At 44.5% G+C, this 27,661-nt stretch overlaps 1 protein-coding gene across 1 annotated transcript in view; it reads right to left on the reverse strand.

Annotated features, from left to right (window-relative positions):
- The window catches only part of GRM5 (glutamate metabotropic receptor 5), a 519,570-nt gene that overhangs the window by 30,491 nt on the left and 461,418 nt on the right, over positions 1–27,661 (reverse strand). The window contains exon 8 of the mRNA XM_047753813.1: positions 22,799–23,738. Coding sequence (XP_047609769.1) covers positions 22,799–23,738 — 940 coding nt within the window. The remainder of the gene's footprint in view (positions 1–22,798; positions 23,739–27,661) is intronic.

The following is a 27,661-nucleotide window of genomic DNA, read 5'->3' on the forward strand; positions in this document are numbered from 1 at the left end:
AGTGGTCTCTGCAAGTCTTGGGTCTGCTGAGTTGTGCTCTTACATGAGCTTCGGGAGAATTCTCTCTATTCCATTGTACTGGACTGAAGGAATCAATCACATGTCTATGGCCAGGGGCCACCTTTCACTTTGCTTCCTTCTTCATCCCACTGATTTAATAATATCATTTTAATAAAGGGAATTCTGTTTCTCCTGGTTTTAGGGTAATGTCTTGTGGTCTGTTAAAATCATGTATTATCACAACAGATGTATTTACTAATTTTTCTAAATGCCTTGGGCTTTGGTTTGCTTGAGGCAGACAATACATCCTGGTCATTCAGTGCACTGGCTTTGGAGTGAATCAGCATGCGTTTGATTCCTAGCAAATACCACTTACTAGCTGTATGATTTGGGGCCTTTTATATAACTTCTCTAAAATTTTATCTTTGACTAATGAGAGCAATGCTACTTAACTCACAACACGATTTTATTATGTATTTTCACAAAGACACTAGGAGGTAGGTACTGTTATCATCCTCATTTTATAGAGAAAGAAACTGGGTCACAGAGTAGTTAAGTGACTTGCTCAAAGTCACATGATTGGAGGGGGCAAAGCCAGACATATATCTGGATGGTTGAACTGTAAAGCTTGTACTCCAGAACACCAGATTAAAGAAAATAACCAAAATTGCCAAAGGGATGACTGAAAGGGAAGAGAAAACTCAATTTACAAAAATCAAGGGGATGCCAAAGAATAGGAAAAGAAGCATAAGGAGAAAACATACGTGCCAGGCACTGTTGGGGTTTTTAATAGGTTGTTCAAACATCCTTACAACTTGGAAAAGTAGTGATGACCTTTTAAAAAAGAGAACTGTAGTTCACATAGCTGATGCATGTTCATGTTGGAATTCAATCTAATTATAAATAATACAAGGATAGTATACTCAGACACATATTATACGTCTTCTAGAGATGCAGCGTAGTGCTTGGTTCTATAGGTGCATTAGGAAAACACATTTCGCAGCCTGGGAGCTCAAGGAGCTTCAAATCTAATGGGGATGATAAAGGCAGATGCCATAAAGAAGAGAGGCCTACATTCCTGGTGAAGATAACCACAGCATCATTTGGGTGGCTAGGATGGAAAGGTCCTAGAACGGAAATGGAAAATGCTGTCATAGAACGTGAACTTCATCTGGCCCGAGGGGCAGAAGCCTGGCCCGTTGTAGACAGTCGATGTTTGTTGAATGCCTAAGTGATAATAGTTAAGTGGAAAGACATCATGTTCCTTTTCTGTTACCTTTCCTCCTCAGCCAGGACCTATTAGAACAGAAGGGCTTGGCTTTCCCCTTCACCCCTAGAGAAGGGCCAGGGCGCAAAGATGGGAGAAGGGGGAGAACCAAGCTTAGTGCCTCTCAGATCAATACCAGGTCAGAGACACCTTCTGTATCTCCGTGCCCACAAAGGTGACTGGAGCCTGGTAGGGCCCAGTGAAGAAATGTGCTACATAAAAGAATAAGTGAATGAGAAAAAAAAAAAAAAAGACGGATTATTTCACGGAAGACTTACAGAAATCTGAGGGCAGAGAAAAAAAACACCACAACCAGGATCCATACAAACACGTCATCCTTCTTCGAGGCCTTTCCCTTCTCCTCGCATGTAATTATTTCCCTTGCTGTGCCCCTGCAGTTCCCCCTACAAAGACTTAAGCCTCCTACGACGCTCTGCTGACATTATTTGCTTACATCTCTGACTCTACCAAGAAGAAAGGAGTTATTTAGGGGAAGGACGGTATTGTGTTCATCTTAATATCTCCAGTGCCTAAAATATCATCTGGTGCATAGCAGACAACATGATGCATAGTAGGTTCTGAGCAAATAGTACCTATTAATTATTATTGTTTGGTTCATAAACATCACCAGAGAACCTTGCTTTCCTGTAACTAATGTCTTCTCAACTCTTCTCTTTCTGGCTAACTTGTCTTTGTTGTCTGGCGTACAGCTTAGATCTTTCTACCTCTTGTATTACCGACTTTCTTTAATTCACTAGGTTTTATTTTGATTCCATTCTCCATAAAGGTGTGTATTGCCCCCTTGTGTCTCCGTTAGTGAAGCTGCCCACTCACCCCTTATGGCATTTCTGCCCCCTCCTGCGGGGCTCTGCTGCCCTCTAGGGGGTCTCAGGAATCTGCACTTGTCAGCCCAGTCCTTGGTTGGGATGGCTGTGCTCAAGGCAGGACCGACAAGCCCCGAAGCTCCTTTGGCTGCTCCTGCAGTTCGCGGTTTATAAACGTGTGGCTAGACAGCATAATGGGTTTAGGAGGCTGCCAGGAACTGAGACCCATCACAAACGGAGGTTTGGAGGAGGCTGCCATGGGTCTCAGTCCTCTTAGTACCAACAGGATTCTCAGTTGTGGGTATCCCGCCTGCACTTTGGTAATTCGTATACCGCGTCAAAGTTTGTTCTGGGGATCCAGGATCCAATTAGTGAGAGTGTTCTACCTGATGAATGAACAACGATTTCCATCTTTGCTTGGGCCTCTGGGATACAAAGAACTTCCTCAAAAAGCTGGGACCTCAGTGGGTTTTTGTTCAAGCCCAAACCCACCTCTAGTTACCACATCCAATGGTGATGACTTAACTCTATCCAGTTTGACTTCTCTGTGACATTGGAACTATTGCTCACTCATTCACATGTGGATCACTCTTCTTACTGTTGTGTTATCCCTTGTGTCTGGGGATGTACTTAATACTAATATTCAGGAATTCTTTGTCTGTTCATCAGACTTTCCCTTATCTAGTCCAAGAGAGCTCTCCTTTCTTCTCCCAAAGTGTACCTCAAACTCTAAACCCTTTTGATCTTCAGGCCAGTTTTTCTCCATTAGGTTCTTAGATATGTTCACTTAGGTGTCTCCTAGAATTCAAATTTAACAATTCCTAAACCAAGCTTATTTTTTCATCAGGCTCTCTCACCTTTACCTCCCCATCCTTGGTCCCCAATTTTTGCTCATTTAGTCGTGTTATTATCAAAATGTGAATGGCTCTCCCAACCCTTCTGTTTTAATGTCCATCCTGGATTTCTTCTCTGAGCTCAATTGACAGGCATCGTATTAACATCTCCAGAACTTCGAACCTCTCCTCCCCAAGTCTGAATCACACAGGTCCCAATCCTCCCATTTATGCAGGTTGTAAATCTAAGACTCATCTTTAAGTTTTTTTTTTTTCCTTTCCTTCACATACAACATAACAATGATGAAAATCCTATCATTATACTTTCTACTTGAAACCATCATAGTCTCTCACCTAGTCTGTCAGAATGGATTTCTAGCTGATTTCTTCCTTCTTTCCACTCTACTTTCTATTGTATCTATGGAAACCAGAGGGATTTCTTTAACATATTAACCTCATCATGTAACTGCTCAAACCTGCCAAAGCTTCCCATCACATTCAGGAGAAAATACAAAATCTGTACCTCACCTAAACTTTTCTCCAAGTGCCAGGCTACATTCTTCTCTTACCATTCTCTCAACCACAGTGGACGTTGCTTGTCCCCTAAAATAACCATCTAGCTCCTGTCTCACATTTTTTTCACTTGCTATTCCCTCTGCCTCGAACACTTACCCTCCACCTCCCTGGTCTTTGTGTATTCTATTTTCTAACTTCATTTTGCTCTCTGTTCAGCTTATTCAGCGAGGCTGTTCATGGCACCATATCTAAAAAAGTCCAAAATCATTCCCTATCCAGCTCACTCTAGTTCTTCCCCTTTTTTCTTGCTTTTAATAATCATTATTCCATATAATTAATGGTATTATATGATGTATATATATATATTTTTTTACTTTTTATTGTTATTCTCTCCAACTGCAATTGAAGTTGTAGGGAGGGTTGAGATTTTGTTTTCGTCACCACTTTATCATCAAAGAGAGAACAATTCATGGTACATAGCACATTCTCAGTGAATAATTGTCTAGATGAATGGTGAAGTCAATAATAATAGGCTGTGTATATTTAGAACTTCTGTGGGGTAGATGGTGAGTAATGACTTTATAAATGGCATGAGCTGGACCAGGTAAGATGAGTGAGGATGAATTAATTTCATGGTCAGTAAATAATTCTGTAGAAGCAGCCATGTTGGGGACCATGTGTGAGGTAGCTTGATTTATGCAGAAGATTAAAGCTCAGGAGGAGCATGAAATAAGGTTGAAAAGGTAAGAAAGGTAACCTGAAGACATTCTGAAGAGCCTTGAATTGTTAGTAGCATAGTTTTGATGTGGGAAGTGAGGAGGCACTGACTGTTTTTGAGGTGGTCAAATGGACTGAGTTTATCACTATTATAGTAATTCAGATGTACAGAGATAAAATATTTGATTTGTATAGCAGTTGTAGAAATAAAAATGAGGATAAAACTGTTTGAAAAACATTTCAAATAGCATGTGGTATCTCAGTAGCATCTACTATCTGGCTAAGTGTGTTTGAGGACAAGGACAAATTAAGCATGGCTAACTTTTGATGGCAGGAAGTGGCACTTGTTACATTTAACAGAAACGTGAAAAAGAAACCATTGCCGAATAATTATATATATACATAAAAGAGTGAGTTTGGGATGTGTCGAGGCTGAGATGATGCCAGGTATACAGATGAAACTATCCACTTGTCATTTGGATACTCACAACTAGAGCTCAGGGAAGAATACTTGAGACTTGGAAGTACAATGATGGCTGAGTTGTCCAAAGAAGAGACCCCAAGGAGAAAGGAGGCCGAGGCCATGGATTGATCTTGGTGAGCACAGACAGCTAGGAGACAGGAAGGGGCCCCGAAGGGCCCTGAAAGAGCTCTGAATCTTTGTGTCTGTTATTATCTCCTGCTGGAACTTCTTCCCCCACCCAAGCAACTCAAACACTCCTCCTTAGCTTTCTATTCGGTGTTACCTCCTCCGGGAGTTTCTTTAGCATATCACTCGGAGTTGAAGTTCTATATCCGATTCTCCCTTCACAGACCAATAGGAGCTCTTTTTCCAGCTAAAGATGCTGAAGGATACAAGGCCCAGTGCCAGGAGATCAGGAGAAACCTGGCAGTCATGGATTCAGTCACAAGCTAAGTGTATAATCTTAGAAAAATAATTCCATCTTTTGGAAACTGTATGGATGAAATAGCATATGTCAGAGCACAGAGCACACTCAAGGAGCTTGACCAATGTTTGTTCTCTTCTTGTTTGTGCATATGAGGAGGAGGTTGGGAGGGATGCCAGGCAAATGGAGGCTAAATGACTCAGAAAAGGGGAGAACTCATCTAAGCCAAGAAATTGAAGAAAAGGATAGTCTTATCTTCCCATTGTTTATTCCTTCCTCAACAATTCTATCTTTACCAAGAGAACAGAGTTTGCGGGAAGAGAAGGAATTGCTAACACACAGGATTATGCCTGAGGCATGCTCTTTTCCGGTATGTTCTGCAAGAGATATGATTTGCATGCCCCAGATGGCATGTAGCTAGGCCACTTCCAAGCAGGGCTAATGCAAATCGAAGGAACATTTCTGAAAACAGATTTTTGAAAACAAAAAAAAATGCTTAGTTTACCCCACCATCCAACACTTTATATCAATTAATCAAAGACATTTTAGTCAAATTCAAGTAGTAAAAAATGAGACCACTAACGTCACATGTAAATGAAATTCACTGTAATCACAGCATTCAAGAATATCAATTCATTATACAAAGGGAGTGTTTTAGATGCAATTCATCACAATCATCCAGACATAGTCTTTTATAGCTCCACAAACATACTTCAATTATTGCAGAGCCAAACCATTTAATTAATCATTTAAAGCATTTCTCTTCCTCAAACTTAAACACCTGAAACATCTCACTCATAACACTATCACCCACTGAATCTAAATCTTCTTATCGTTTACTTCCTACATGCCCAGAAGGAGACGGAGATACATTTAATGGTATATTGTTAGGCAGTGGTCGAGCAAGACTTGAAAAGTTGACTTACTCTTTTGGAAAATGAACTACCATTGAGTGCTGATTCACCATTAGGGGAGGAAGTAGGTCTTTACCGGAGACTAGAGAAGGGAATTTTTGCTGGTCACTCAACACATATTTATTAGAGAATCTGTTAAAACAGGCTCTGTATTAGTTGCTGGTGATGAACACATAGAAGGCAGTGCCTACAAGAAACTTCCAGTCTAGCAGGGAGAAAGACACACAGAACAACACGACAGTACAACTTGGGGAGTTCCATGTGAAGAGATCCAGAAAGTCCTGGGGAAATACAGTTTATAAAAGAGATACTGTATTTGGATTAAGAATTGGAGAGTAAGAAGGTGTTTTCTCGGTAAAAGGAAGAGAGATGAGTGCACGTATTAGTAGAAGAAGAAAGGAGAGAATTACACAGCAGGAGTGTGCCAAACAGAGAAATGGCTGAGGCATGGAGAATTGGGGGAACCATGCGCCATCTGGCATAGGGAGGATGTGTCATATGTGTTTGGAGGAGCACTGTTAGGGGGATGCTGGGGGAATTGTTGGGGCAGATTGGTGGCTGGACCTCAGGTTGAGAAAACCAAGTCTTCAGGGGCCAGGTCTTAAAGGACTTTGTGAGCCAAGTGAATGAGTTTTTGACTTTTATGTTTTAAGGCATGTATACCTACTAATTTGAAGGTAGGTAATGTGATCACATTTGTACTTTCAGATGATCATTCTGGTAGCTGTTGGGGCAGGGTGTACATTAGTAGTAGCGATTCAGGACATTTTTTGTCAGAAGTTCAGACAGTAAGTGATAAGGTCCTGACCCGTGGTAAGATCACTGAGAATGCAAAACAGAAGGTAAAATAAGTAGAGAAAATGGTTTAGGAAAGTGAAGAGTCGGGAACGACACAGGGTTGGGTAGTCAGGTTGAAGGTACAGCTTTTACCCAGAAAGGAAACGTAAAAGGAAGAAGAACCTTGCAAACTGCTAGTGAAGCAATGATGAAATTATTCATTTCTCAGTCAAGATAATACTTTTCTCTGATGACCTGTCTTACAAGTTACAATTATCTAGGATGCCAAATACACTTAATTCTAAAAATTTGACTTAACTATTTGCATAAAGTAGGTGCTTAAGAAATGTCCGGTGAATTTCAACTGTATCTAATCACTTTTAAAAGACACTTTCACCATCTCACACATTTTGAAATTGACAGCTTTAGAAAGAGTCTTCATTTGAAGAAAGACAATAAAAAGAAATCATAAAAAAAAAATCACAACCAAGAAAAACGAAGACGCAAACTGAATCTGAAACTGCCTTTAGGAAACATATCCTATTCCTTTGCAGCAAGTTCAAGTCCGTCCTATCTGCCTTAGGCAGGCATTTTAGCCTAGACATTAGAATGTCTTCCTTCTGTGTTCTTGCTTTGATGACCAAGCCAGAGTGGCTTTGGTCCTTAACTGGATTGTAACTCCGTGGAGTGCTCTGGACAGTGGGTCTAAGACCCACAGAAAGAGAAAGAGGTAAGGGAAGTGGTTAACAGAAGAAAATGGGGCTACAAATAATCATTTTGTTTGTTAAGTGTGTTAAACAGGAGGATGTCCAACCTAAATCAGATTGCAGCGATAATGGCACTTTCTCAGATGTCTCTCTGAATCCTGACCTGTTGTTGATTTCTGCAAACTCTTTACCACCCTTTCAAATGTAGTCATACTGTTTACAGTTTCCAATGAGGAAGGCCATGGACTGCTTGCATTAGAATTCAAGAGCCACGAAGCTCCCGTCGTGGCTCATCAGAAACGAATCTGACTAGGAACCATGAGGTTGCGGGTTTGATCCCTGGCCTCACTCAGTGGGTTAAAGATCTGGCGTTGCCATGAGCTGTGGTGTAGGTCACAGATGCGGCTCCGATCTGGCGTTGCTGTGGCGTAGGTCGGTGGCTACAGCTCCGATTAGACCCTTAGCATGGGAATCTCCATATGCCCTGGATGCAGCCCTCAAAAGACAAAAGGACAGAAAAAAAGCAAGAGCCAAGCCTTTTCCAGATATCTGTCCTTGGGCAATTGGCTTCACCGCTCTCTCAGTTCACTCACTCACAAATGAGGCTGCTAATGTTACCTGCTTCAAGGGGTTGTCTTAGGGATTCAGTGAATGTTTACGAGGCACTGATGATGGCGCTGGCCCCATTGTGAATGTTCAGTAGACAGGTAAGTCGGCATCATCACCGCAGCACCGTGGCTACCCTTTTCCCACATCTTACACTGCAACATCTCCAGATTCTGCTTGTTTAAACTTTTGGCTGGGGTGCCTGCAAGCTTGATGCTAAATCCAGCAGCAGTGACTGCCTGACCTCATCCTCCTTGTCTTTTCTCATCCCCCCTCCCACCAGCAGACCCCCACCCATCTGACTTGCACTGAGCCCCAGATGTAAAATGCTACAGAATCAGACTCATTAATTTTCACTTGAGTAAGAGGCTACCTGCCTAGTCACCATGCTTTGTTCCTCTCCAGAAATGTGTGACTAAGCCTGTGACAGGACAGACTGGCTTCTCACTCAGAAGGTCAAACTTTAAAGAAAGCCTTGAATTTTAGTGTGTTTTAGGGCTGAAGTTCTAAACTGCCACAACTGAGTTCCAACTGTGGCTTAGCCACTCATCACTTTGGGCAAGTGTCTTCATCTCTCTAATCCTCATCTGTGTCATGGGCATAATGAACCTTCCGAACCAGGTTGCTGGAAGAAATGAATGGGGTTAAATAAATAGCACTCCTAGTACTGAGGTATCCTCAGTACCTGGAGATTGATAGTAGTTGGTGTGCGTGGCAGGAGAATATTTAGGCAAGGCTCCTCTATGATGTGAGAATAATATGTAGGGTTTAAAAAAAATCTAGCATCAGTATTCTAGGAAATAATGATGATTTCTCCCAGCTTTTATGTGCCATACCATTTTTATCAGCATGGAAATGTCATGATGAGAAAACCAAGTTTGAATTAGGAATCTTCTTCCTCTGGGAATCAGCACACCTGTGGTTAGTGCTGCCTCTGCAAAAGTTTGCCTCTGGCTGTGTGCTTCACGGTCTCTATACATGCCCGCAGTGGCAGTTCCCTATCCCTGCTCCCCAAGCTGAGAGCTCCGGAGCAGAAATGCTCTCCCTCGGGAGCTGCCCAGGGACCCTTGCGTGCCACCTAGTGGCGGGAGAGGGACTTAGTCCACTGACCGCTGGGTGGGGATGAGGGTTCTGGGACAAGGAAAGGAGGAAAAAAAGAGGAGAGTCTGTGACCAGTTGACACGTGGAGGCTGGTTCTTCACTGGCCTCACTAAGGATGGTTAGAAATGCCCTGGAGTTTAAAGGCTGTCTGCTCCTTTCAGCCCACGGTTCGCTCTCTGTCTGGCACTATTCTCCCTGGAGAAGAGTCACAAAGCAGTGTCTGCACAGTGAATAGAATTAAACGGAAGCCTCTGGAAATGTCCAACGGGAAATTAGATAACATGGGCTTTGATGCAGGGATCTGGAGTTTGAAGGTGAAAAAGACAGGCCAGGCATCAGAGGTCCGCGTCTGCTCAGCTCCCGTGTGGCACATTAGCATTCTGCCCATGTGTCTTTGCAAGTTCTTCACTCAGGTCGATTTGCTCAGTTTTTCTCAAGTATCATTAGATATTTCAAACCTCCTTTGGATTAAAACAAGTCCTAAAGTTAGAGTCCTGTTGTGAGTGGAGGTTGAAATCGATTTTTTCTTTATATTCTCATTAGTTGACCACCGAAAGGGAAAGGTGCTTGCCAGTCTGTTTGGGCTGGAACATTTGGTCCTCTTTTCGCTGACCTGGCAGCCACTCGCTCTGTGCCTGGAGGAGAAAAGCCTCCTTGTGCTCTGGTCCAGTCTCCAGCGATGGACTGTGCACTTGGCTGTCCCGAGTGGCTGGATGGTCTCTGAGAGAGGTGTCCGCAGTGCACACTGAACTCGAGTGCCCTCTCAGTTCCCTCAGGCCCCCACCCCCACCCCCAATGTCACAGTGTGTCTGTCTGAGTCAGAACACATTGTCTGTCTGGCCTGCCTGCCTCTCACCAGTAGGTCAGGTGGGCCCTGCTCCCTTCAGCTTCTGACGGGGACCCCGGTGGGATCAAGAATGAAGTGGACAGGACGTAACAGAGGGAGAAGTTGTGATGGATGCTGTAACACAGTGGGAGCCTTTTGTCCTTGTGAGGAGTGAAAGCAGGGCCTCGGGAGGGCCTGATCTCCTTTTTCTCTCCTGTGCGACCATAGTGACAGTTTACTGAGCTCCTGGTCAGAGCCAGCCTAGGGATGCATAAGAAAATGTTCTTGCCTCAGTGATGTGTGTGTGTGTGTGAGAAAGAGAGAGTGTGTGTATGTTATGTGTGTGTGAGAGAGAGAGGTGGGGGAGGGGAGGGAGGAAGAGAAATAGAGAGAGAGGTGGCCAGAGTAAAACCTTGTAGAATATCATGGAACTTCACAGGAGTTTTGTGTGGAAAAGACCAAAATCTCCTCTCTGCCTGAGCCAAGATCTCTTTTCAGGAGTGTTGTGGTCAGTGTTTGAGCTCCACATGTTAACAGAGGGTGTGTGTTTTCTCTTGCTGCTGTAACGAATGATGACAGACTTAGTGACTTAACACAGAGTTGTTATTTTACAGTTCTGGAGATCAGCTGTCCACAATGGATTGCACTGACTAAAAGAATGAAATTTGCAGGGCCTTGTTCCTCCTGGAAGCTCTAATAAGGGATGCTCCGTTTCCTCGCCCTTTTGAGCTTTTAGAGGCTGCCTGTGTCCCTTGACCTCCTGATCCTTCTTCCATCTTCAAAGTCAGCAGAGCCGCATCTTGAGATCCCTCTCTGCCTCTGATCCCCATGCCTTCCTCTTGTAATGACCCTTGTGATAATACTGGGTCTACCTGGATAACCCAGGATGCTCTCTTCCTTAACGTAAGCACCCTACAGAGTCCCTTTGCTGTGGACAGTAACATACTCACTGGTTGCAGGGAATGGAATGTCACCATATTTGGGACGTCACCATTCTGCCTCCCACGGGGGACATGCCATCTGAGACTGAAGAAAGCGCCTTTGCTTGTTTGCTTTCCCTTTGATGTTATGCCAATATTATGTGGTGACCACTTACTGAAATTCTAGCCAGTTTGTATCCCAGGGCCTTTACATATCACCCGTTAGTTAAATACACAACCCCCCGTTGGCACTGATGCAATTGTATATTTAGACCAGGGTACAGAGGAACACGGGACCTGATCTCCTGGTTGGAGACACTGGCTCCAGGGGGCAGACGTGTGTGTGCCCTGCAGGTGGAAGGGGAGAAGGTGGGAGAACGTTTGAATCATCTCTGAGACTGCTGTGGAGTTTCTCAGATAAGCAGGGAGGAGAAAGTGTGCTTAACTGGAGTTCCCTTCGTGTCTCAGTGGAAATGAATCTGACTAGCATCCATGAGGATGCAGGTTCAATCCCTGGCCTTGCTCAGTGGGTTAAGGATCCGGTGTTGCCATGAGCTGTGGTGTAGGTCGTAGATGCGGCTTGGATTTTGCCTTGCTGTGGCTCTGGTGTAGGCCAGCAGCTACACCTCCAATTCGACCCTTGGCCTGGGAACCTCCATATGCTACAGATGCGGCCCTAAAAAGACCCCCCCCCAAAAAAAAAAGAAAAAAGAAAAAAAAAAGTGTGCTTAATAATCCAGCCACTAGCAAGCCTCCTGTGAGAGCAGGCAATGCCCTAGAGTTTGAGTCCATGGAGCAAAAGTCCTAATATGGGGCAGGCAGGCAGGAGGAACAGTTAGCGGCTTGGTATATTCTGTTCAGAGATTTGTAGAGGCAGAGGGCCTTGGGTTGAATTCTACCTGCTTCCCCTGATAGCTGTGCAGTTTTGGACAAATCAGCTCACCTCTTCAGCACTTCAGTTTGCTCACAGTTAAAACAGAGAAGCAGCAGCAGAAGATCTAATTCACATGGTGGTTGTGAGCTTAGAACGTGGAAGAGTGTGGTTCTCAGTGTGTGAGGCCTATGTCAGCAGCACCTTAATCAGCATGAATCAATATTACCTCTCCGGGGTGGTTGGGACTCGCTTAGCAAAGGCGGACTGCAATTTTCCTTATCTTCCCGGGAGTTTCGTTAGGTTTATGAAGCTTTGTTTTTCAGTTATTGTTTGTTTGGGAAGCACAAGGTCAGTGACAGATCTGTTTGTTTACCAAAGTCATGGTCTCTCTTTTTCTCTCCAACTGAAAAAGCCACATGAATAACAAATTAGAGAAGAGAGCGTTCTTAGTTTGCATTTTTGGCCGAGCCGTTTTAACCGAGCCAAGCCGAGAGAGTCAGTTCCCTGGCAGCTCCTGCCCTCGGGGCCGTGCGGCTGAGAAGCCTCAGAGCCAGGCTGGGCAGCAGGCTTGTGCGTGGGGGCTGTGGCGACTGTTTCCTTCCTTTGCTTTTGTCCCCCTTTTGGCCTAAACAGAATCAGACAATGTGGGTACACCCTTGCCTCACCAAAGAGAGCTTCTTATTATGTCATATATGCAGTTTACCATAGTGATTCGCCCTCTCATGTCTCATTAGGTGAAATGGGTCCATATGTTCTGGGCTGTTAAAAATCAAATTTTTTTTTTTTCCACGAAGAAGTCTAAATGCACCACCCAAACCACAGGAGAATGTGAAAAGTGGCTAATGCCTGCAGATTGCCTTTAAACTCCGAGGGAAGTCTGACTTCTCAAAAAGTACTTTAACGGAAACATCTTAACCTGTCCCCTAAGAATATGGTGGAAATTTGGAGGGTTGGTGGCCCCAGGATATAGCAGAGATGGGTTAGTAATTCAGGCCAGATTTCCAAGGTCAGATATTTCTATTTCAGTAACTTTGCTGAAGAATGATGTTACGGAACCGCCTCGTATTATGTCATCGGAGCTGTACTCGGGGTGGACAGGAGCAGAGATTAGGCCCCGTGATTAGGGGTCACGTCTCTTGAACGCGGGCTGTGGGGTACACTCTGGGTTGTGCTCCCAGCGTAACCGTGCTGTGCATTCTTGTCCTCCCCCACCAGGGGCTCTGAGGGCTCAGCACTTCGTCTCAGCTCCCAGCTTGTCCGTGGCAGGGCCAGGGCTGGAATCCATGTCCTTGCCGACCAGGCTCCCTTGCCCACCCTCCACTACTGCCAAGTTGGAACATAAGGGGGCACTGATAGGCTAACCTCGCTCCATGATGTCACCTCGTCTGGTCCGCCTGTGTTCCCAAAAAAGGTCACCTTTGGGGTCATTTCCCTGGGCATACAACTCAGAATCGCAACATGAATTTTTTATTCATGGCAGAAATACACTCAGGATGACCTTATTTACAAACAACAGGAAAATGGGGTACATGGTTGAGAAAACGAATCTGTCAGAAAGACAGTATTGGAATGAAGACAAGCCATGAAGGCATATGGACCTGTGTTTGAATCCTTCAGTCTACTACTTATTAAATGTGCGCTAAAGTAGCTTAACCTCCATGTCTCAATTATTTTTTCTCCTCCATGGATGAAGGTAGTACTTTCTCGTAGAAGATGTTGTGTGAGGATCCAAGGAGATAATATGTATCAAAGTACCTCCAACAGTCTCTGTAATCAAGTAGTTGGTGATAAGTGTTTACTACATAAAGAATGAAGTGAGTCACTACAGATCATGATAATAAAAGCACATGCCAGTCTGTGTTTTCCAGCAGCGAGAAGAGGGTGGGGGGACATAAAAGTTTTGCCTGGGGAAGGCTGGCGGGGCGTCGGGATGGTGTTGGAGGTGGCTGAGCGTGTGAGGAAGTCAGTTGTCTAAGTGGGTGTTAAAGAGGCGATGGGAAGGAAGGGGGGGGGCAGCGGCAGTGGACAGCCCCCCAGGCTAAGCCTTTTACCTGATGACACACATTTTATGTGATGTGCTGATTCCCTGTGCACACCGGTTGGATCCTACCTCTGGCTGTTACTCATATTCTTCCCCAGAACAGTGTGTCGCATGATTTTCACCTGGTTCGCATCATTGTCCAGCCTTTGGGATTCAACCCAGGTGTCACCCTTCCAGGAAGCCTTCCTGAAACCCCTGAGTGGATAAAGTGCTCTCTTTAGTGAGCGCTGCTTCCCCTCTGTCTTCTTTTCTTTTTTATTTCGTACACCCTAAAAATGAATGATTTGCCCATGGGTTGGCATTCCCCACTTCTTCCGTGAGCTGCTCCTAAGGGCAGGGTTTGTGTCTTATTTATCTTTGTACTTCTACAATTCAGCATTGGACCTTGTAGGAGTTACTTTAAAAACACGGGTTGGCATTTCCTGGTGGCACTGTCACTTCTGTGGCTCAGGTGGCTGCTGTGGTGTGTGAGTGTGATCTCTGGCCTGGGAACTTCCACATACTGCAGGCACAGCCAAACAAGCAAAAAACCCCAAACAGCTGATGAAGAGTGGTTGGCATTACCCTGGGCCTGGACCTACATCAGGATTCCTTGCCTATTTCATGAGATTTTATATGAGATCAGACATACCAAAAACACAAAAGAATTATTATTATATAGGAAAGTAGTATAAACCTTTTTAATTCCTAGTTATAAGAAACTGATATTATTAATAACTATAATAAGCAGGAGTGGTAAGAATGGGTCAGATTGTCTTCCTCATAAACAAAATCTATATAAATATTTTATTTATTTATTTATTTTGGTCTTTTTAGGGCCACATTCGCGGCATATGGAGGTTCCCAGGCTAGGGGTCAAATCGGAGCTGTAGCTGCAGGCCTACGCCACAGCCACAGCAAAGCAGGATCCGAACCACGTCTGCCACCTACATCACAGCTCACGGCAGCACCAGATCCCCAACCCACTGAGCGAGGCCAGGGATCGAACCTGTGTCCTCATGGATACCAGTCAGATTTGTTTCCACTGAGCCACGACAGGAACTTCCCTATATAAATATTTTAAAGTCTTCACTAATAGAAGAGACTTCAGGTGGCCCTTAATGTTCACATTTTATCTCAGAGGCTTCTGTGTACATTATTCATACAGGAAAAAAAAAAAAAGGAGGCAAATGAAATTTGGGTCAGTCGAAGGTCTGATCGGGTCGAGAGGGTACAGTGCAGTAAAGCACAGAGAGAGGTTTCTGGGGCAACTCCTTGGGGGAGAACTGGACCCCACAGCCATTCAGTCATTCAGTCTTGGGATTTCCCAGTTCAGGCCACAGTGTCTTCAGAGCTGGAATGGGCAACATCGGCTTAATGGTTGCCTGCACTGGCTCTGAAACCAGCCTGCTTTTTCTAATCCTCAGTCTCTTCTACATACTCTGTATTCGCTTGAGCAAGTAAATGCACCTCTGCTCGCCTCAGTTTCCTCACCTGTAAAATGAGGATTGTTTTGAGGATTAAAAGAGTGAGTGAACACATCTAAGGGGTTTAGAGCAATGCCTGGCCCATAGCAAGTGCTCCACGAGTGTAATTATTCAACGTCTTCAGCCCTTCTTTGTTCATCTTCAAGTGCTGGTGTAGCTTAAACATCATTATTTGTTCATCTGTCCTTTCATTTAACAAACATTTTTGAGTGCTGTCTATGTATCTGGCCCTGTGTTGGGTGTGAGTGTCACAGAAAATTAAGATAGGCTTAGTAAATTCTTGGTGTAGTGAGTGTGTGTTTGTGTGTGTATGTGTGTACCATGTGGGCACACATGTGCATGTGTAAGGGAGTCTTACAGGTAATTATAACAAAGATGATAATTGCTCCACAGGGAGAAGCCCCTGGCTCATTTGGACCATAAAGAGGGGGACCCAGTGCAGTCCCAGGTGGTCAGGACAGACTTTCCAGCAGAAGTGAGATGGAAGATGGGTATGCGTTGGCCAAGCGAGAGTAAAGGTGAGTGGGGAGGTATATTTTATATCAAAGTAACCACCTTGATAGAGGCCTGAAGTTCAGCCAGAGAATTGCGAGTGGGTTGGTATGGAAAAGCAAGGGACTGACTAGATACAATGCTGCCTGGGGAAGAACGTTTGGCTCTATCCTGTCCTAGCCAGTGGAGAAGCCCTGAAGATGTCCAAGCAGAGGTTAAAGTGTTTAAATAGTTTCTCTTGTTCGAATTGATGCCTTTGGAAGGTTTTGCTAATTTCCAACATGTAGAATTTACTGCTTCTACCTTTGGGCCCCTCTTTTCCCCTGTAGATGCCTATCACAGTCCTGTATCCCTTTATTATACTTACTGCTTTTAATTCTGTCGCAGGAAACCAAAAGCACCTTGAAGTCTTTTTTTTTTTTTTTTTAAATCTCTATCCCCAGAATCTCTAACAGTACATATTAGCACAGAGTAGGCACTTAATGGAGGCTTGATTAAAAAAAAAAAGTTTCGTTTTAGAAAAAATGTATCTCTTCTTAAATTTTTTTTAGAGCAAAGCAGATAAAATCTGGGCAGTCATGTCAGCGAAGTGAGTGGTGGTTCTCACGGTGATGGCAGCGTGAGCCCTAAGAGCTGCCGCCCCCCAGATTCATAATCCATCCATCACTGAGCACCACCGGGTGTCATGCTGTGTGTCGGCGCTGAGACAGAAAGCCTTTTAAGACCCTAGTGGATAGTGGTGAACCTATTGCATACACACACAGAACAACCCCCACCCGCCCCAGGGCCTAGCACGGTGCCTGGCAATGCTCAGTTCCCAGTAAATGTTCGTGAATAAATAATCAGTGAAGAAGGTGTGAGGAGTGGGTGCTGAGGGTTCTGCATCCAGATGAAGGCAAGCCTGAGATAGTTTCGTCTGATACGATGTCTTTGAGGAACGTGGGCTCTGGAAGATGATAAAGATCTGGCAAGAGAGAAGGAAGAGGCAGAGGATTCTTCAAGAGGGAGAAATGGCAGGAACCTCACTTCATGAAGACCAATCACCGCTTAATGAAATCTCGGTAATTGGAAGTCATCAAGCTCTGATGGTAGTTGGAGCATAGTGGAATTCACACAAGAGAGCCAGTTTTCCAGGCAGATTGCAGTTGGGGCAGTGGACGTGAAAGGGCTAGCAGTCGCTTTAGCAGATAGCCGAAGTGGGCCTTCACGACAATGGTAATTAGAGCGAAAGTTAATTAGTTAATTAAAACAGAAGCAGCAAATGATAGTTTCTAAAATTGAGGTGGAGGCAATGCTAATGATTCTGCCACCTGCCTAGAATCCCTGGGGAGGGCTTACCTTCTGGGAAAATTTATAGAGCCATAGGCCTCTGTCATTAATTCAGCCATGAAAGACCCATTGCTTCTCAGAACCTCAGACTCACAGTCCTGGAAATTCTGAATGCTGTAATGCCAGAACTTTAGACTCATCACATTCCATGCTTTATTTAGGTCAGAACTGGTTTTGTGTTCCTCTGTCAATTTGCAGCTTGAAGTGAAGGCCTTAAACGGAAGCCTGGCATTATCCGCTTGACAATGATTTGATGCTGCACCATGTCGTGCTGGAAAATTAGTGTCTAGAGCCAAAATGTTAATCACAGGGACCTCTATACATTGATGGCATAAATAGTACGTTTCTATATATAAAAAAAAATCTATAGTGACTCACTCCCTTTTAAATAAAAATCTCCCTTTGCTATTTCAGTGGGTTGAATGACTGACTCCTAGCACTTTTCTTTTTTGTGCTCTAGGGTGAGCCTGTTTAACTTCTCAGAAAACTGCGAGATCTGGTAGAATTAGCTCTGTTCTTCCCTTAGGTGCTTGGAGAACAAAAGCACTTCTCTCTCCAGGACCGGAGGTGGAATTGGCTCCTTCTAGCCCCCTTCTCACGGAAGATGTGAACTATGCTTTAGGATCCCAGAAACATGTCTTCTCTTTTGGCCATGATGATGTTTTCCAAAGCACATCCCCTTTGTTGTCTCAATTCTCCAGATTGCTGAGTTACTTGACAATGCAGTGTTGGGTTCAATAAGCTTGAGGAAGATGGGAGAGAATTAACAAATGAATGATTGGGTTTATACACCGTAAGACTTCTCGGTGTTTATTGCCAATAAAAGAATAGAGTATGCAGAGGGTTTTCAAGCTTGTTTGACCAAGTAACTGTGTTGCTTCAAGGAGCAATTTGTGAGCCTACCTTTCCAAAGAATACGTTCTGGGACATGCTTAGTTCTTTCTGATGCCAAAGAGCTAAGGCCTGAGTTTAAAAACTGCTCGGTAATTGTCGTCATGAGACTACAGACAGGTGTTCTAACCATGCTGAACCTCAGACCCCTCATCTGACAAATGGGAATGATTATTGCTTCTCCTTTCAATATTTTGTGACCGCCAGACAATTCTATTAGTGTTACTGTTACTGCCTTCGGGACTGCCGCTTTTCTTGGTAGACACTCTTCGTTTATGTACCCAACCAGCACTCGACACCCCCTTCTCCCTCTCAGGTTCCAGTACAGAAAGTATAAAAGCTAAATGCATACTCTCTTACACTCTCTTACAGTGAGTGGTCGCTGTATGAGACAGTTTGGCAATAAGACATGAAGGCAATTCTTAGGGGACTCCGAGAAGACTCTTGTTTTCCCTCCTAAAGGGGTGTGATGCGTGGAACTCCTGGGCGTCCATCAGTAAAAAGCCTGGAGAGTGGCAGAGACTTTGGTTCTGGCATCCCTGAGCCCTGGAGGGAGGCCAGGAGGAGTTTATCTCCATATTTCTTGTAACATAAGGAAAACCAAAGGCCAGCAAATCATGTAAGTCTCTGAAAATCAGGGTTACTTGCAGCAGAATACATTTCTGACAGATTTCTCTATCATTTATGGAGTGCGTTCTGTGCGCCAGTAGAAAGCATTTGACGCATATCAGTCCATTTACTCCTCACAACATGAATTGTCATGTACCATTTCACAGGTGAGGAAACCGACTGACGTACCTTGTTCAAATTCACAGGGTGTGTACTAACTTTTGGAAACACAGACACCCTAACCTCAGAAGTTGTTATTATGTTTTTCACTCTAAAGCAGGCAGTTAGCATCTTCTTTAAAATGGAGCCCTCGCTGTCTGCCGTGAGACGTGGAAGGGACATGTAGAGGCCTTTTCAGAAACAGGGCCCAGACCCGAGCGAGATTCCCAGTAGTCTGCTGCTCCACCCACCAGATGGAAGGGAGCGGAGCCAGGCGAGGCCCAGCACAGCAGCTGCTTCTCTCCGAAGGCCTCCATCCAGAGATTGAGGTACCTGGTTAAGTTACCAACAGATGGACTCAGGCACACAATAGAATTCAAGCCTGAGAAACACAACCAGTGAGGGTAATTCAGACTAAAATGTGAAAATATCAGAACCACCCAAGTTCACTTGTTCCCCGTTCATTAAGCCCGAGCGTGACAGGCAATGGCATATACACTGGCCTTTGGAAAACTAGGAACTGAAAGGAGGAAGAAACCCATAGGAAAGAGTTATGTCTTACGACGTGATAAATACTATGTTCTTATTCTCAACATCTTGATTTTGGATCACAGAGAAGGAATACTTAGTGTGAGAGCTCGTGGGAGGTATAGAGGAAAGGAATTTTAGTTTGGATCTGATTTATTTCTTAGAATTATGGCTTCAAAGCAGGGAGTAACTGTGGGTTGTGTGTGATGCAAGGGCACTGCAGCTTTCTCTGGCCTTTCTTTTTCTCTATATCAAAAGGAGGTTTCAGCCCGAATATCCTGGTTAATGGCCAAAGGAGGTCTGTATATAATCCGACAATAAGCCCGTCTCAGCTGACTCACGTCGATTGACCAGCATTTGCCAAGACCACATATAGAAAAGCCAACAATTGCCAAAGTTCTCTCTGTACCCTCTTTGATATTCTAATACCCAAAGGTACTGACTGCCAAATCCAATCAATAAGAACTACACGACCCTGTAGGGAAAACAAGTTAAACTATTGCCCCCAATCCTGAGAATTCCTGTTTCCTGTTAGCATTATCAGTGAATTCTGTTGCTTATGCTGCCCTTTTATTTACTAAAGTGATAATGAAATAGTTGAAAATAGTGGTCTTATGTTACCCAGAGAAGTGTTAGAATTATAACAAAGTGTGAGATCAGTGGATGGGATTAATGACCCGATTTTTGAGCAGCAACTGATGACCGGAGGAGTGCCAGGCAAATTTGTCATGCAGATCTCTGTGGGCTTAATCTTATGAAAGTTAGTAGAACCACTAGGGGCAGTGGCGTGCCCTCTTGAAGACAGACAAAAAATAGCCATCACCTTACTCCTCCTCCAATCCATTTGTTCAACAGACATACCAACGAATGATTATTGAGTGTTTTCTATGTATCCGGAGCCCTTCTCAGTACTTCTGGGCCCTGAAAGGACAGTGATGAACAAGCTGGACAAGGCCTCCCCTCCCAAGCTTACTCTGCTAAATGGGGACAAAGGGTGCACCGTACACCCCAACAAGGAGCTAGACAGCGTAAGAATGAAGATGCTCTGGAAAGCCTGGGCTAGCTGATCAATGTGTCTATAGGTCTGTTCTGTCTTTTACGAAGCTTTCTTTGTTACTGAGATCCTTCTCGTTGCACACCTGACACAGAGACTTTCAAGTGTGGAAAAAGACTGACAGGTGTTAACTTAGTTAATAACAATAGCAAACACTTAAGAAGTACTTGTGTGGCATACACTGGCATGTATTTCCTCAGTCTCACGACCACCGCGTGTAGTATGGTTTCATTATCTCCATTCATCAGAGGAGGAAATGAAGGCATAGAGAGGTTAAGTGATTTGCCTCTGGCCACACAGCTGACAAGGGATGCTGCCACTGTTCAGTCCCAGTGCTGCCCAGCCCTGCACTCTGCCACCTCCAGTACAGTATCTGCTGTGCGCTTATTCTTTACACACACTATTTCATTCCCTCTTTCCAATCCTCCGACATAGGTGATATGATCTCAGTTTGGCTGAGGAAGAAGCTAAAGCTCAGAGAGGAATGGCAGTGCCTGTGTCCAGACTCAGAACAGCCTGGCCCCAAGGCCGGGGCTCTTCCTCACTGCATGCTGTCTGTCTCTCTAAGGAGCCTGCCCTGGTGAGTTTTGGGGGTGCTTAGGGACAGATTCACAATTCCATCCCTCCAGCAACCTGTTTATTTTATCAGGATGCCCTGGAAGATTTTATTTGAAGAAAGAGTTTAAAGAAAGATAAAATAAAAGTTTGGAAAAATAAATTTTTCTAAGCTGATCTTGTAGAAGTTTCAGAAAAACAATGTTTTAGAGAGACGTCAGGAAGGCAGATGGAAAATATGCCGGCAGTTAGATATGTGGAAGGTCTTGTGTGTATAGACCATGACGTTGCCAAGATTTACTGAAGAAGAAGAGGAGGTTATTTTTCCCGAGGTTTACAGTTTAGTTGACCACCTTGAATAGTGTACATGGAAAGAGATGAGAGGTAGGCAAGAATCAGAGAAGAATGGAAAGAGGCAAGGATACAAGTTACTAGCACAAATGAATTGGGCCAAGTACGTAACTTTCAAGTGTCTTTTGGGTCCTTTTTAGTCCTCAGCAGACACAGTATCTTTACCACCACCCCTAATTCAAGCTTCGAAGAATTAGGGCTGATAGGGAAGGAGGGCTTTTCAAGGAGGCTAAATGATAGTATAAGAGAAGGGTTCAGGCATTACTGTTAAGCTATTTATCCTCCACGTATTTATCTAGATTTTAGGGAAATTCTCAAACCTCTGTAGAGTGAGCAGATCTTGTTCTGACTAGTTCTTTTAATATGTGCCTCTTAAACATTATTCCCCGTAGCCATCTATATAGCCTTTTCAGTACCTCCAGATTCATCCTCAAGCCACTGATGAGGTGGTCTTGTTGCCTTCTGAAGTGCCTCAGGGGCATTTATCACATAAGAAAGTCCCCCACGTGTGTGTGTGTGTGGGGGGGGGGGGAAATCATTGGCTATTGGCTTCAGATTTTTCTCCAATGGCAGTTGGCCAATAACTGCAACCTGGGAGACTGACCCTTGCGGATGGGAAGGGGCTGTGGCCCACAGGAAAGTGGGAAACGGGAGGTTGTTGAGGAAGATGATGTGCAAAATCCACTTTGTTATTTTGCCCCTTTCAGCTCCTTAGACATCTCCCAGAGAGTTGGCATTGCCCATTAAGAACTGAAATTTAAGGAGTTCCCGTCGTGGCTCAGTGGTTAATGAATCCGACTAGGAACCATGAGGTTGCGGGTTCGATCCCTGGCCTTGCTCAGTTGGGTTAAGAATCCAGCGTTGCCGTGAGCTGTGGTGTAGGTTGCAGACACGGCTCGGATCCCACGTTGCTGTGGCTCTGGCGTAGGCCGGCGGCTACCGATTCGACCCCTAGCCTGAGAACCTCCGTATGCCGCGGGAGCAGCCCAAGAAAATGGCAAAAAGACCAAACCAAACCAAACAAAACGAAACAAAAACACCTGAAATTTACATCGCGCATTCTTGTGCCGCTGTGGGCTGGGCTTGAGATTGAGAAGGGTTCAGGCAAATGCCAGTGCGGTCAGATGTGTAAGGCTCTCAGCATTCTGCTCTCAGCACAGTCTTCTTTGTTCACACTAATCTCCTCTGTTGCGGTGAACTAGAATTCAGTCCCTGGGGTCTCTGTCCCCCCAGGACCCGGGGGTCCTTGCCTCGCCTGAGTGACTTAGCCACGCTCTCTGCCTGCCCGTCTAACCTCACTTCCCTTTTGCTGTCGGTCTTTTCTATTTTTCCTTATCTCACCTTTTGTGTCCCTAGCCACAGACGAAGTACTTGGGCCCGTGTGCCGTTAACACCACAAAAACGATGCCGCGAGACTGTTCCGAGCCCTTTCCCAGCACCCTGCCTCCCAGAGTTTCATTCCCTCAGGGATTTCCTGCGAAAAAGACCCGGGAGGCAAATGCCACTGCTGCAGCCGCAGGGGCCGGGGCCCCACCGCACCCCCACGACTTTTACCTTAGGGTTTCCCCAGAGGAGCCCCTCCTCTTCCACAGGTTGACGAGGCTGCTGGACCTGCTGGCTGCGGAGGAAGACTTGCCGTCCCCCACGTGCATGCGCACCACGGTCGACGTGGTGAAGGCGCTGCGCACGTTCCTCTCCGGCTTGGCCAGGATGATGTACACCTTGGGCACAAACATGCAGCCGAGCGCCACCGTGGCGCTGAGGCTGACTGAGAAGCACATGGTGATGATTTTGTAGTTGCTGCCGAAGTAGATGGGCACAAAGGCCAGCCAGATAATGCAGGTGGTGTACATCGTGAAGGCGATGTACTTGGCCTCGTTGAAGTTAGCGGGAACGTTTCTGGTCTTGAAAGCGTAGAAGGTACAGCTCAAAATCAGCAATCCATTGTATCCAAGGGGAGTGACCACTCCCAGGTTTGTGGTATTGCAGATCAGGTAGACTTCTCGAATGCTTGGGTAGTCGTGCATTATATCAGGAGGCTCCATTATGAAGAGGGCGACGATGATGCCCAGCTGGATGCATATGAGAATGAAAGCAATCACTAGCTGGGCACAGGCACTCATGAACCTGGGCTTTTTGGTACAGATCTTCTTCTTGCTGCCCGCCAGGATCCTCGCAATGCGATTGGTCTTGGTCACCAGGGCTGAGTAGCTCATCGCTGGGGAGAGACCAATGCCTATTCTCTGAAGGTAGCAGTAAATCTGTTTAGGTTTTGCAATGAGGCAGAAGGTACATAAGTAGCCCAGGCAGATGCCAGCAAGGATGATGTAGCAGAGTTCCCTGCTGGAGGACTTGACTACTGGTGTGTCACGGTAAATGATGAAGACTGCGGTGACAAACAGAGTGGCCAGCAGGCCGAGGCAGGCAAACACCACAGCTGCAATGGGCTCCGGGTCACCCCATCGAAGGTACTGCACGGGGATCAAATCACAACCTGCAGAGACAGAGACACATATTGAAAAAGAAGCAAGAAATGTTGCCTTGGGTCACTTGCGCCTAAGTTATAAGCAGGTGCTTATACCCCTATCATTTTGTCTTCGGTCCGCCGTTCTAATCTCAGCATCCCATACTACTTGTTTCTTCACATGTTAGTCTTTAGATTATCAAATACTGACTCTATGAGAGGAGCTGTTCTAGGTTCTGAAAACAAAATGATGAAGAACATGCTCCCTGCCCTCGCTGGAAAAAAAAAAAAAATCAGGACTGGGGTTGGGAAGGGAGGACTTTCAGAGCATTACTGACAGGTGTGATCAGGGCCATGAAAAGGTAGAACATAGACCCTGACCCAGTCTGTAGGAGCAGTAAAGCCTCCTTCAACAGGAATAACAAATGCAAGTGTTGATTTGGCTGAGTTTGGAGAGTTGGTTGGTTTGGCCAACAAATAATTGGAAGGAAAGAGCTAGGGGACATTGGAGGCATGAAAGGAGGTCACATCCAGTAGTGAGATGAGTGGCCCAAGATAAGGCTGGGAAGTAGGTAGGAAGAGATCCTGCAGAGTCTTAGATCAATGAGAAGTCATTAGAGGGATCTTTGTAGAGGAATGACATGGTCAGATCTACGTGTGTGTGTGTGTGTGTGTGTTGCTCTGTGGATTTTGGATGAGATAAAGGTGTAGACAGATTTGAGACTTATTTGAAGTAATATAGGCTGTTTAAATGGATGTGGGGGTATGTGAAAGGTAAAGGTATCAAGGATGACCAATGTTGGATCATCTATGCTATCCTTGCATCCACTGCAAAAAAAGCATGGCAATTTGTCATCCTTTGGGCTGTGTGCTGCCTTTTAAAATTTCTTTAGAATGGTAAGGTTCTCAAACTTGGATCCACACTGGAACAGCTTAGATTTTTTTTTTTTTTCTTTTTCTCTTGGTCACGCCCACAGCATGGGGAAATTCCCAGGCCAGGGACTAAACTCCAACCACAGCAGTGATAACACTGAATCCTTAACCACCTGGCCACCAGGGAACCCCTACTTACATATTTTGTTAAAATACTGTGGCCTGGGTTCCACTGCCAGAGTTCCTGATTTTATTGGCCTGGGCATTGGGATTTTTACAAGGCACTCTAAGTGCTTGTAAAGCCAAAATTGAAAACCACTTCTCTAGAAGGATTGTTCCTGTCCATTAGATATTTTTTAAGCAGAACTGAGACAAATTCTTTCAGAGAATGGGAGAGGAATTGAGTCATCTGGAGTGCTGGACATTTGAGCAATGTGGCAGAGATTACTAATTGCCTGAAAATATCCATTCTTCACCCTTTATCTCCAGCAACAGATCTTTGTTTTCATTTGGGGAGGTAAAGGTTGCAGCTAAAATGTTGCATTTGCCAGCCAACATTTGCTGTCAGATGTGCCCTGTGACCTGGTTTTAGCCAGGAAGATGTAAGCAGAGAACTCCTTAAAGGAAAATGATGCACCTTGGAAAGCTTTTTTTTTTTTTTTTGGCTCTTCCTTGCTTTCTCCTTCTGTTGATTGGACTATAAACATGATGGCTAGATCTCCAGCAGTTATTTTGGACTGTAAGGTAACAATAAGGTCAGAAAACATAGTCCAGGTTTGGGAAGAGAAAAATACAGGGATCCCGAGTCCGTGTTAACCATGGAACCACTGACTAGCTTTGGATTATGTAGATCATATGTACCTTGCTTAAACTGCTTTTATTTCTCTGATCTATGCAGCCAAACCAAATCCTTATCAATACAGTTGTAACTTCCTATATCTCATGATCAAGGGTCGGTGTAGTGGCTTTGAATATCAGTGCTTTCTAGGAGATAAGGGAAGCAACAAGAACACATATAATGATGGTGTAGGAGAGCAGAATTTGCCACCCCAAATGTATCTCTTTGACATATTAATTATTTTAGGCTGGTTATTTTCGAAGAAACAGCAGACAGGGGAAAACCTCTAAAAACCAAATGGAGAGAGATACCCTTTTGTAAGAAACATTTGCCTTCACGTGGGAAGTCTCCTTTCGCAAGGCCATCTCCCTCTTGTACCAAAGAGGAGGATGACGGAAAGCTCTAGAAACTCTTAGCAGTAGCGAAGGCCGCGACTTAAATCTGCATCACAGCCTTTCCCCTGAGGGTGCTGTCCCCCACCAGCTGCCCGTCCCCGCCCTTAACATCCTCTTGGGTCTCGAGCTGCAGGTGGTCTTTAAGGTGAGGGCTTTGGCCATTCTGATGCGTCCCTCCTTTTTGCAGAGTCTCTCCCCTGTCTACAGGTCAGTAAACTTTGCTTTGATGTCTCCTCTTAAGGACTCCTGGCAGTTGAATGCTCCGGCCAGCCAGGAGAACAGCAGACAGAGAGAGAAACTTTCATCCTCCCAGACAATGCCCACAGGCCCTGTGGTTCTTTCAGCATATGCCTGAGGGCAGCTCTGTGGTGAAGAGGAATGGAAACGTTCTTCCTTAGTTCCCTGTTTCTGTCTTGCCAGTCTTTCTTCAAGATCTCAGGTTTCAAAGAGTACTGTGAGTGTTACAGTTAGAGTCATTATGGGTTCGATAGATTTATGAGTGAGTCTAAGGTCCTCCTCAGCACGCTTTACAGAATTGTTTCTATGGGAAAACGGATGCTTATTTTGAAAACCTGTGCTTTTAACTCAAAAAAAAAAAAAAAAAGCATCTGTAGGTAGCCTAGACTAAATAGGACATTACATTATGTATACACTGTAAATGATTATAAATAAACATATCTCATTGCTAATGAATATACCTAGATCCCTATGTTTAGGCCCCTGTGTTCACACATGCTGCATACATATGGGAATTCACCTTCTGAGATTTTAGTATACCAGAGGGCTTAGGTTCATATTTTTAAATTGACATATTTGCAAATAGTAGAGACTACTTTACAACAGGAATATAGGGGGCAATGATTCCTACCGTTCTTCTTCCACAACAGTTTATTTATAACACTGATATGACAGTGAAATTTATTATCTACTGTAGTTAATTCTGCAGGGGTCTGTTTCCCCTGCTAGACCATGAGCTACTAAGTGTCCACAGTAACTTACTGGTATAAGAAAGATGTTCTGTGGTACATGAAGCAGGAATTCTTTGATTAGCTAAGGGGAATCCCTTGAAAAAAATGTATAAATATTTAAGGGTTTTCTCTTTACTCCCTTCCCCTCCACCACTCTTCTGCTCAATCTTAACTGCTCTTATCTAAATGTAATTAGTACTCTAATTACTAAATGTTTTCTATATAACATTCACCACTATTTTTATGTCAGATATATTCTTGAACGCTTCCTGTGTAACCTGTTAACATCATGTGTGAAACGAAAGAAAATCCCAATAGATTTATGTGTTGGAAGAAATGTGTCTAAGGCATGCTTCTAATGTGTTTTCACAAATTTGCTAGAATTGAGATATTCAAATGAATGTTTTTTCATTTAATGTGAACCACACAGAAGATTTTATGTTTAGTTTAATGATGCTGCCATTGCACAAAATACTTTTGTAACCATTCTCTTGGAATAGCAAATTGGATTCTGATGAGAGTGTTATAATCATTGCATCTTATAATTGGTTAAGACCTCAGAGTTTCCAAAAATGGATGTGCATCGCAATCACTTGGAGAGTCTACAAAAATACAATTCAAGAATCTAAACTCAGGAGATTTTTGAATCCGTCCATTTGGGGTGAGACAAGAGAATTTTATTTCGAATAAGCTCAATGACTATACAACTCGTCCTCAGCTGGCAGCCCAACCTTAGAGATTATCAGGCTCACTTCTCATCCAGTGTGTGAATATCTTATCCCACAGCTCCCAGATGTAATCACCCTAACCCTGCCTAAGGCTTTCCATGAATTATGCTGTCTCATGGTCAGGACCGGTGGTGGGGGAAGATACCCTGGA

This window comes from Phacochoerus africanus, chromosome 11, assembly GCF_016906955.1.
Source record: "Phacochoerus africanus isolate WHEZ1 chromosome 11, ROS_Pafr_v1, whole genome shotgun sequence".
Taxonomy (NCBI): Eukaryota; Metazoa; Chordata; class Mammalia; order Artiodactyla; family Suidae; genus Phacochoerus; species Phacochoerus africanus.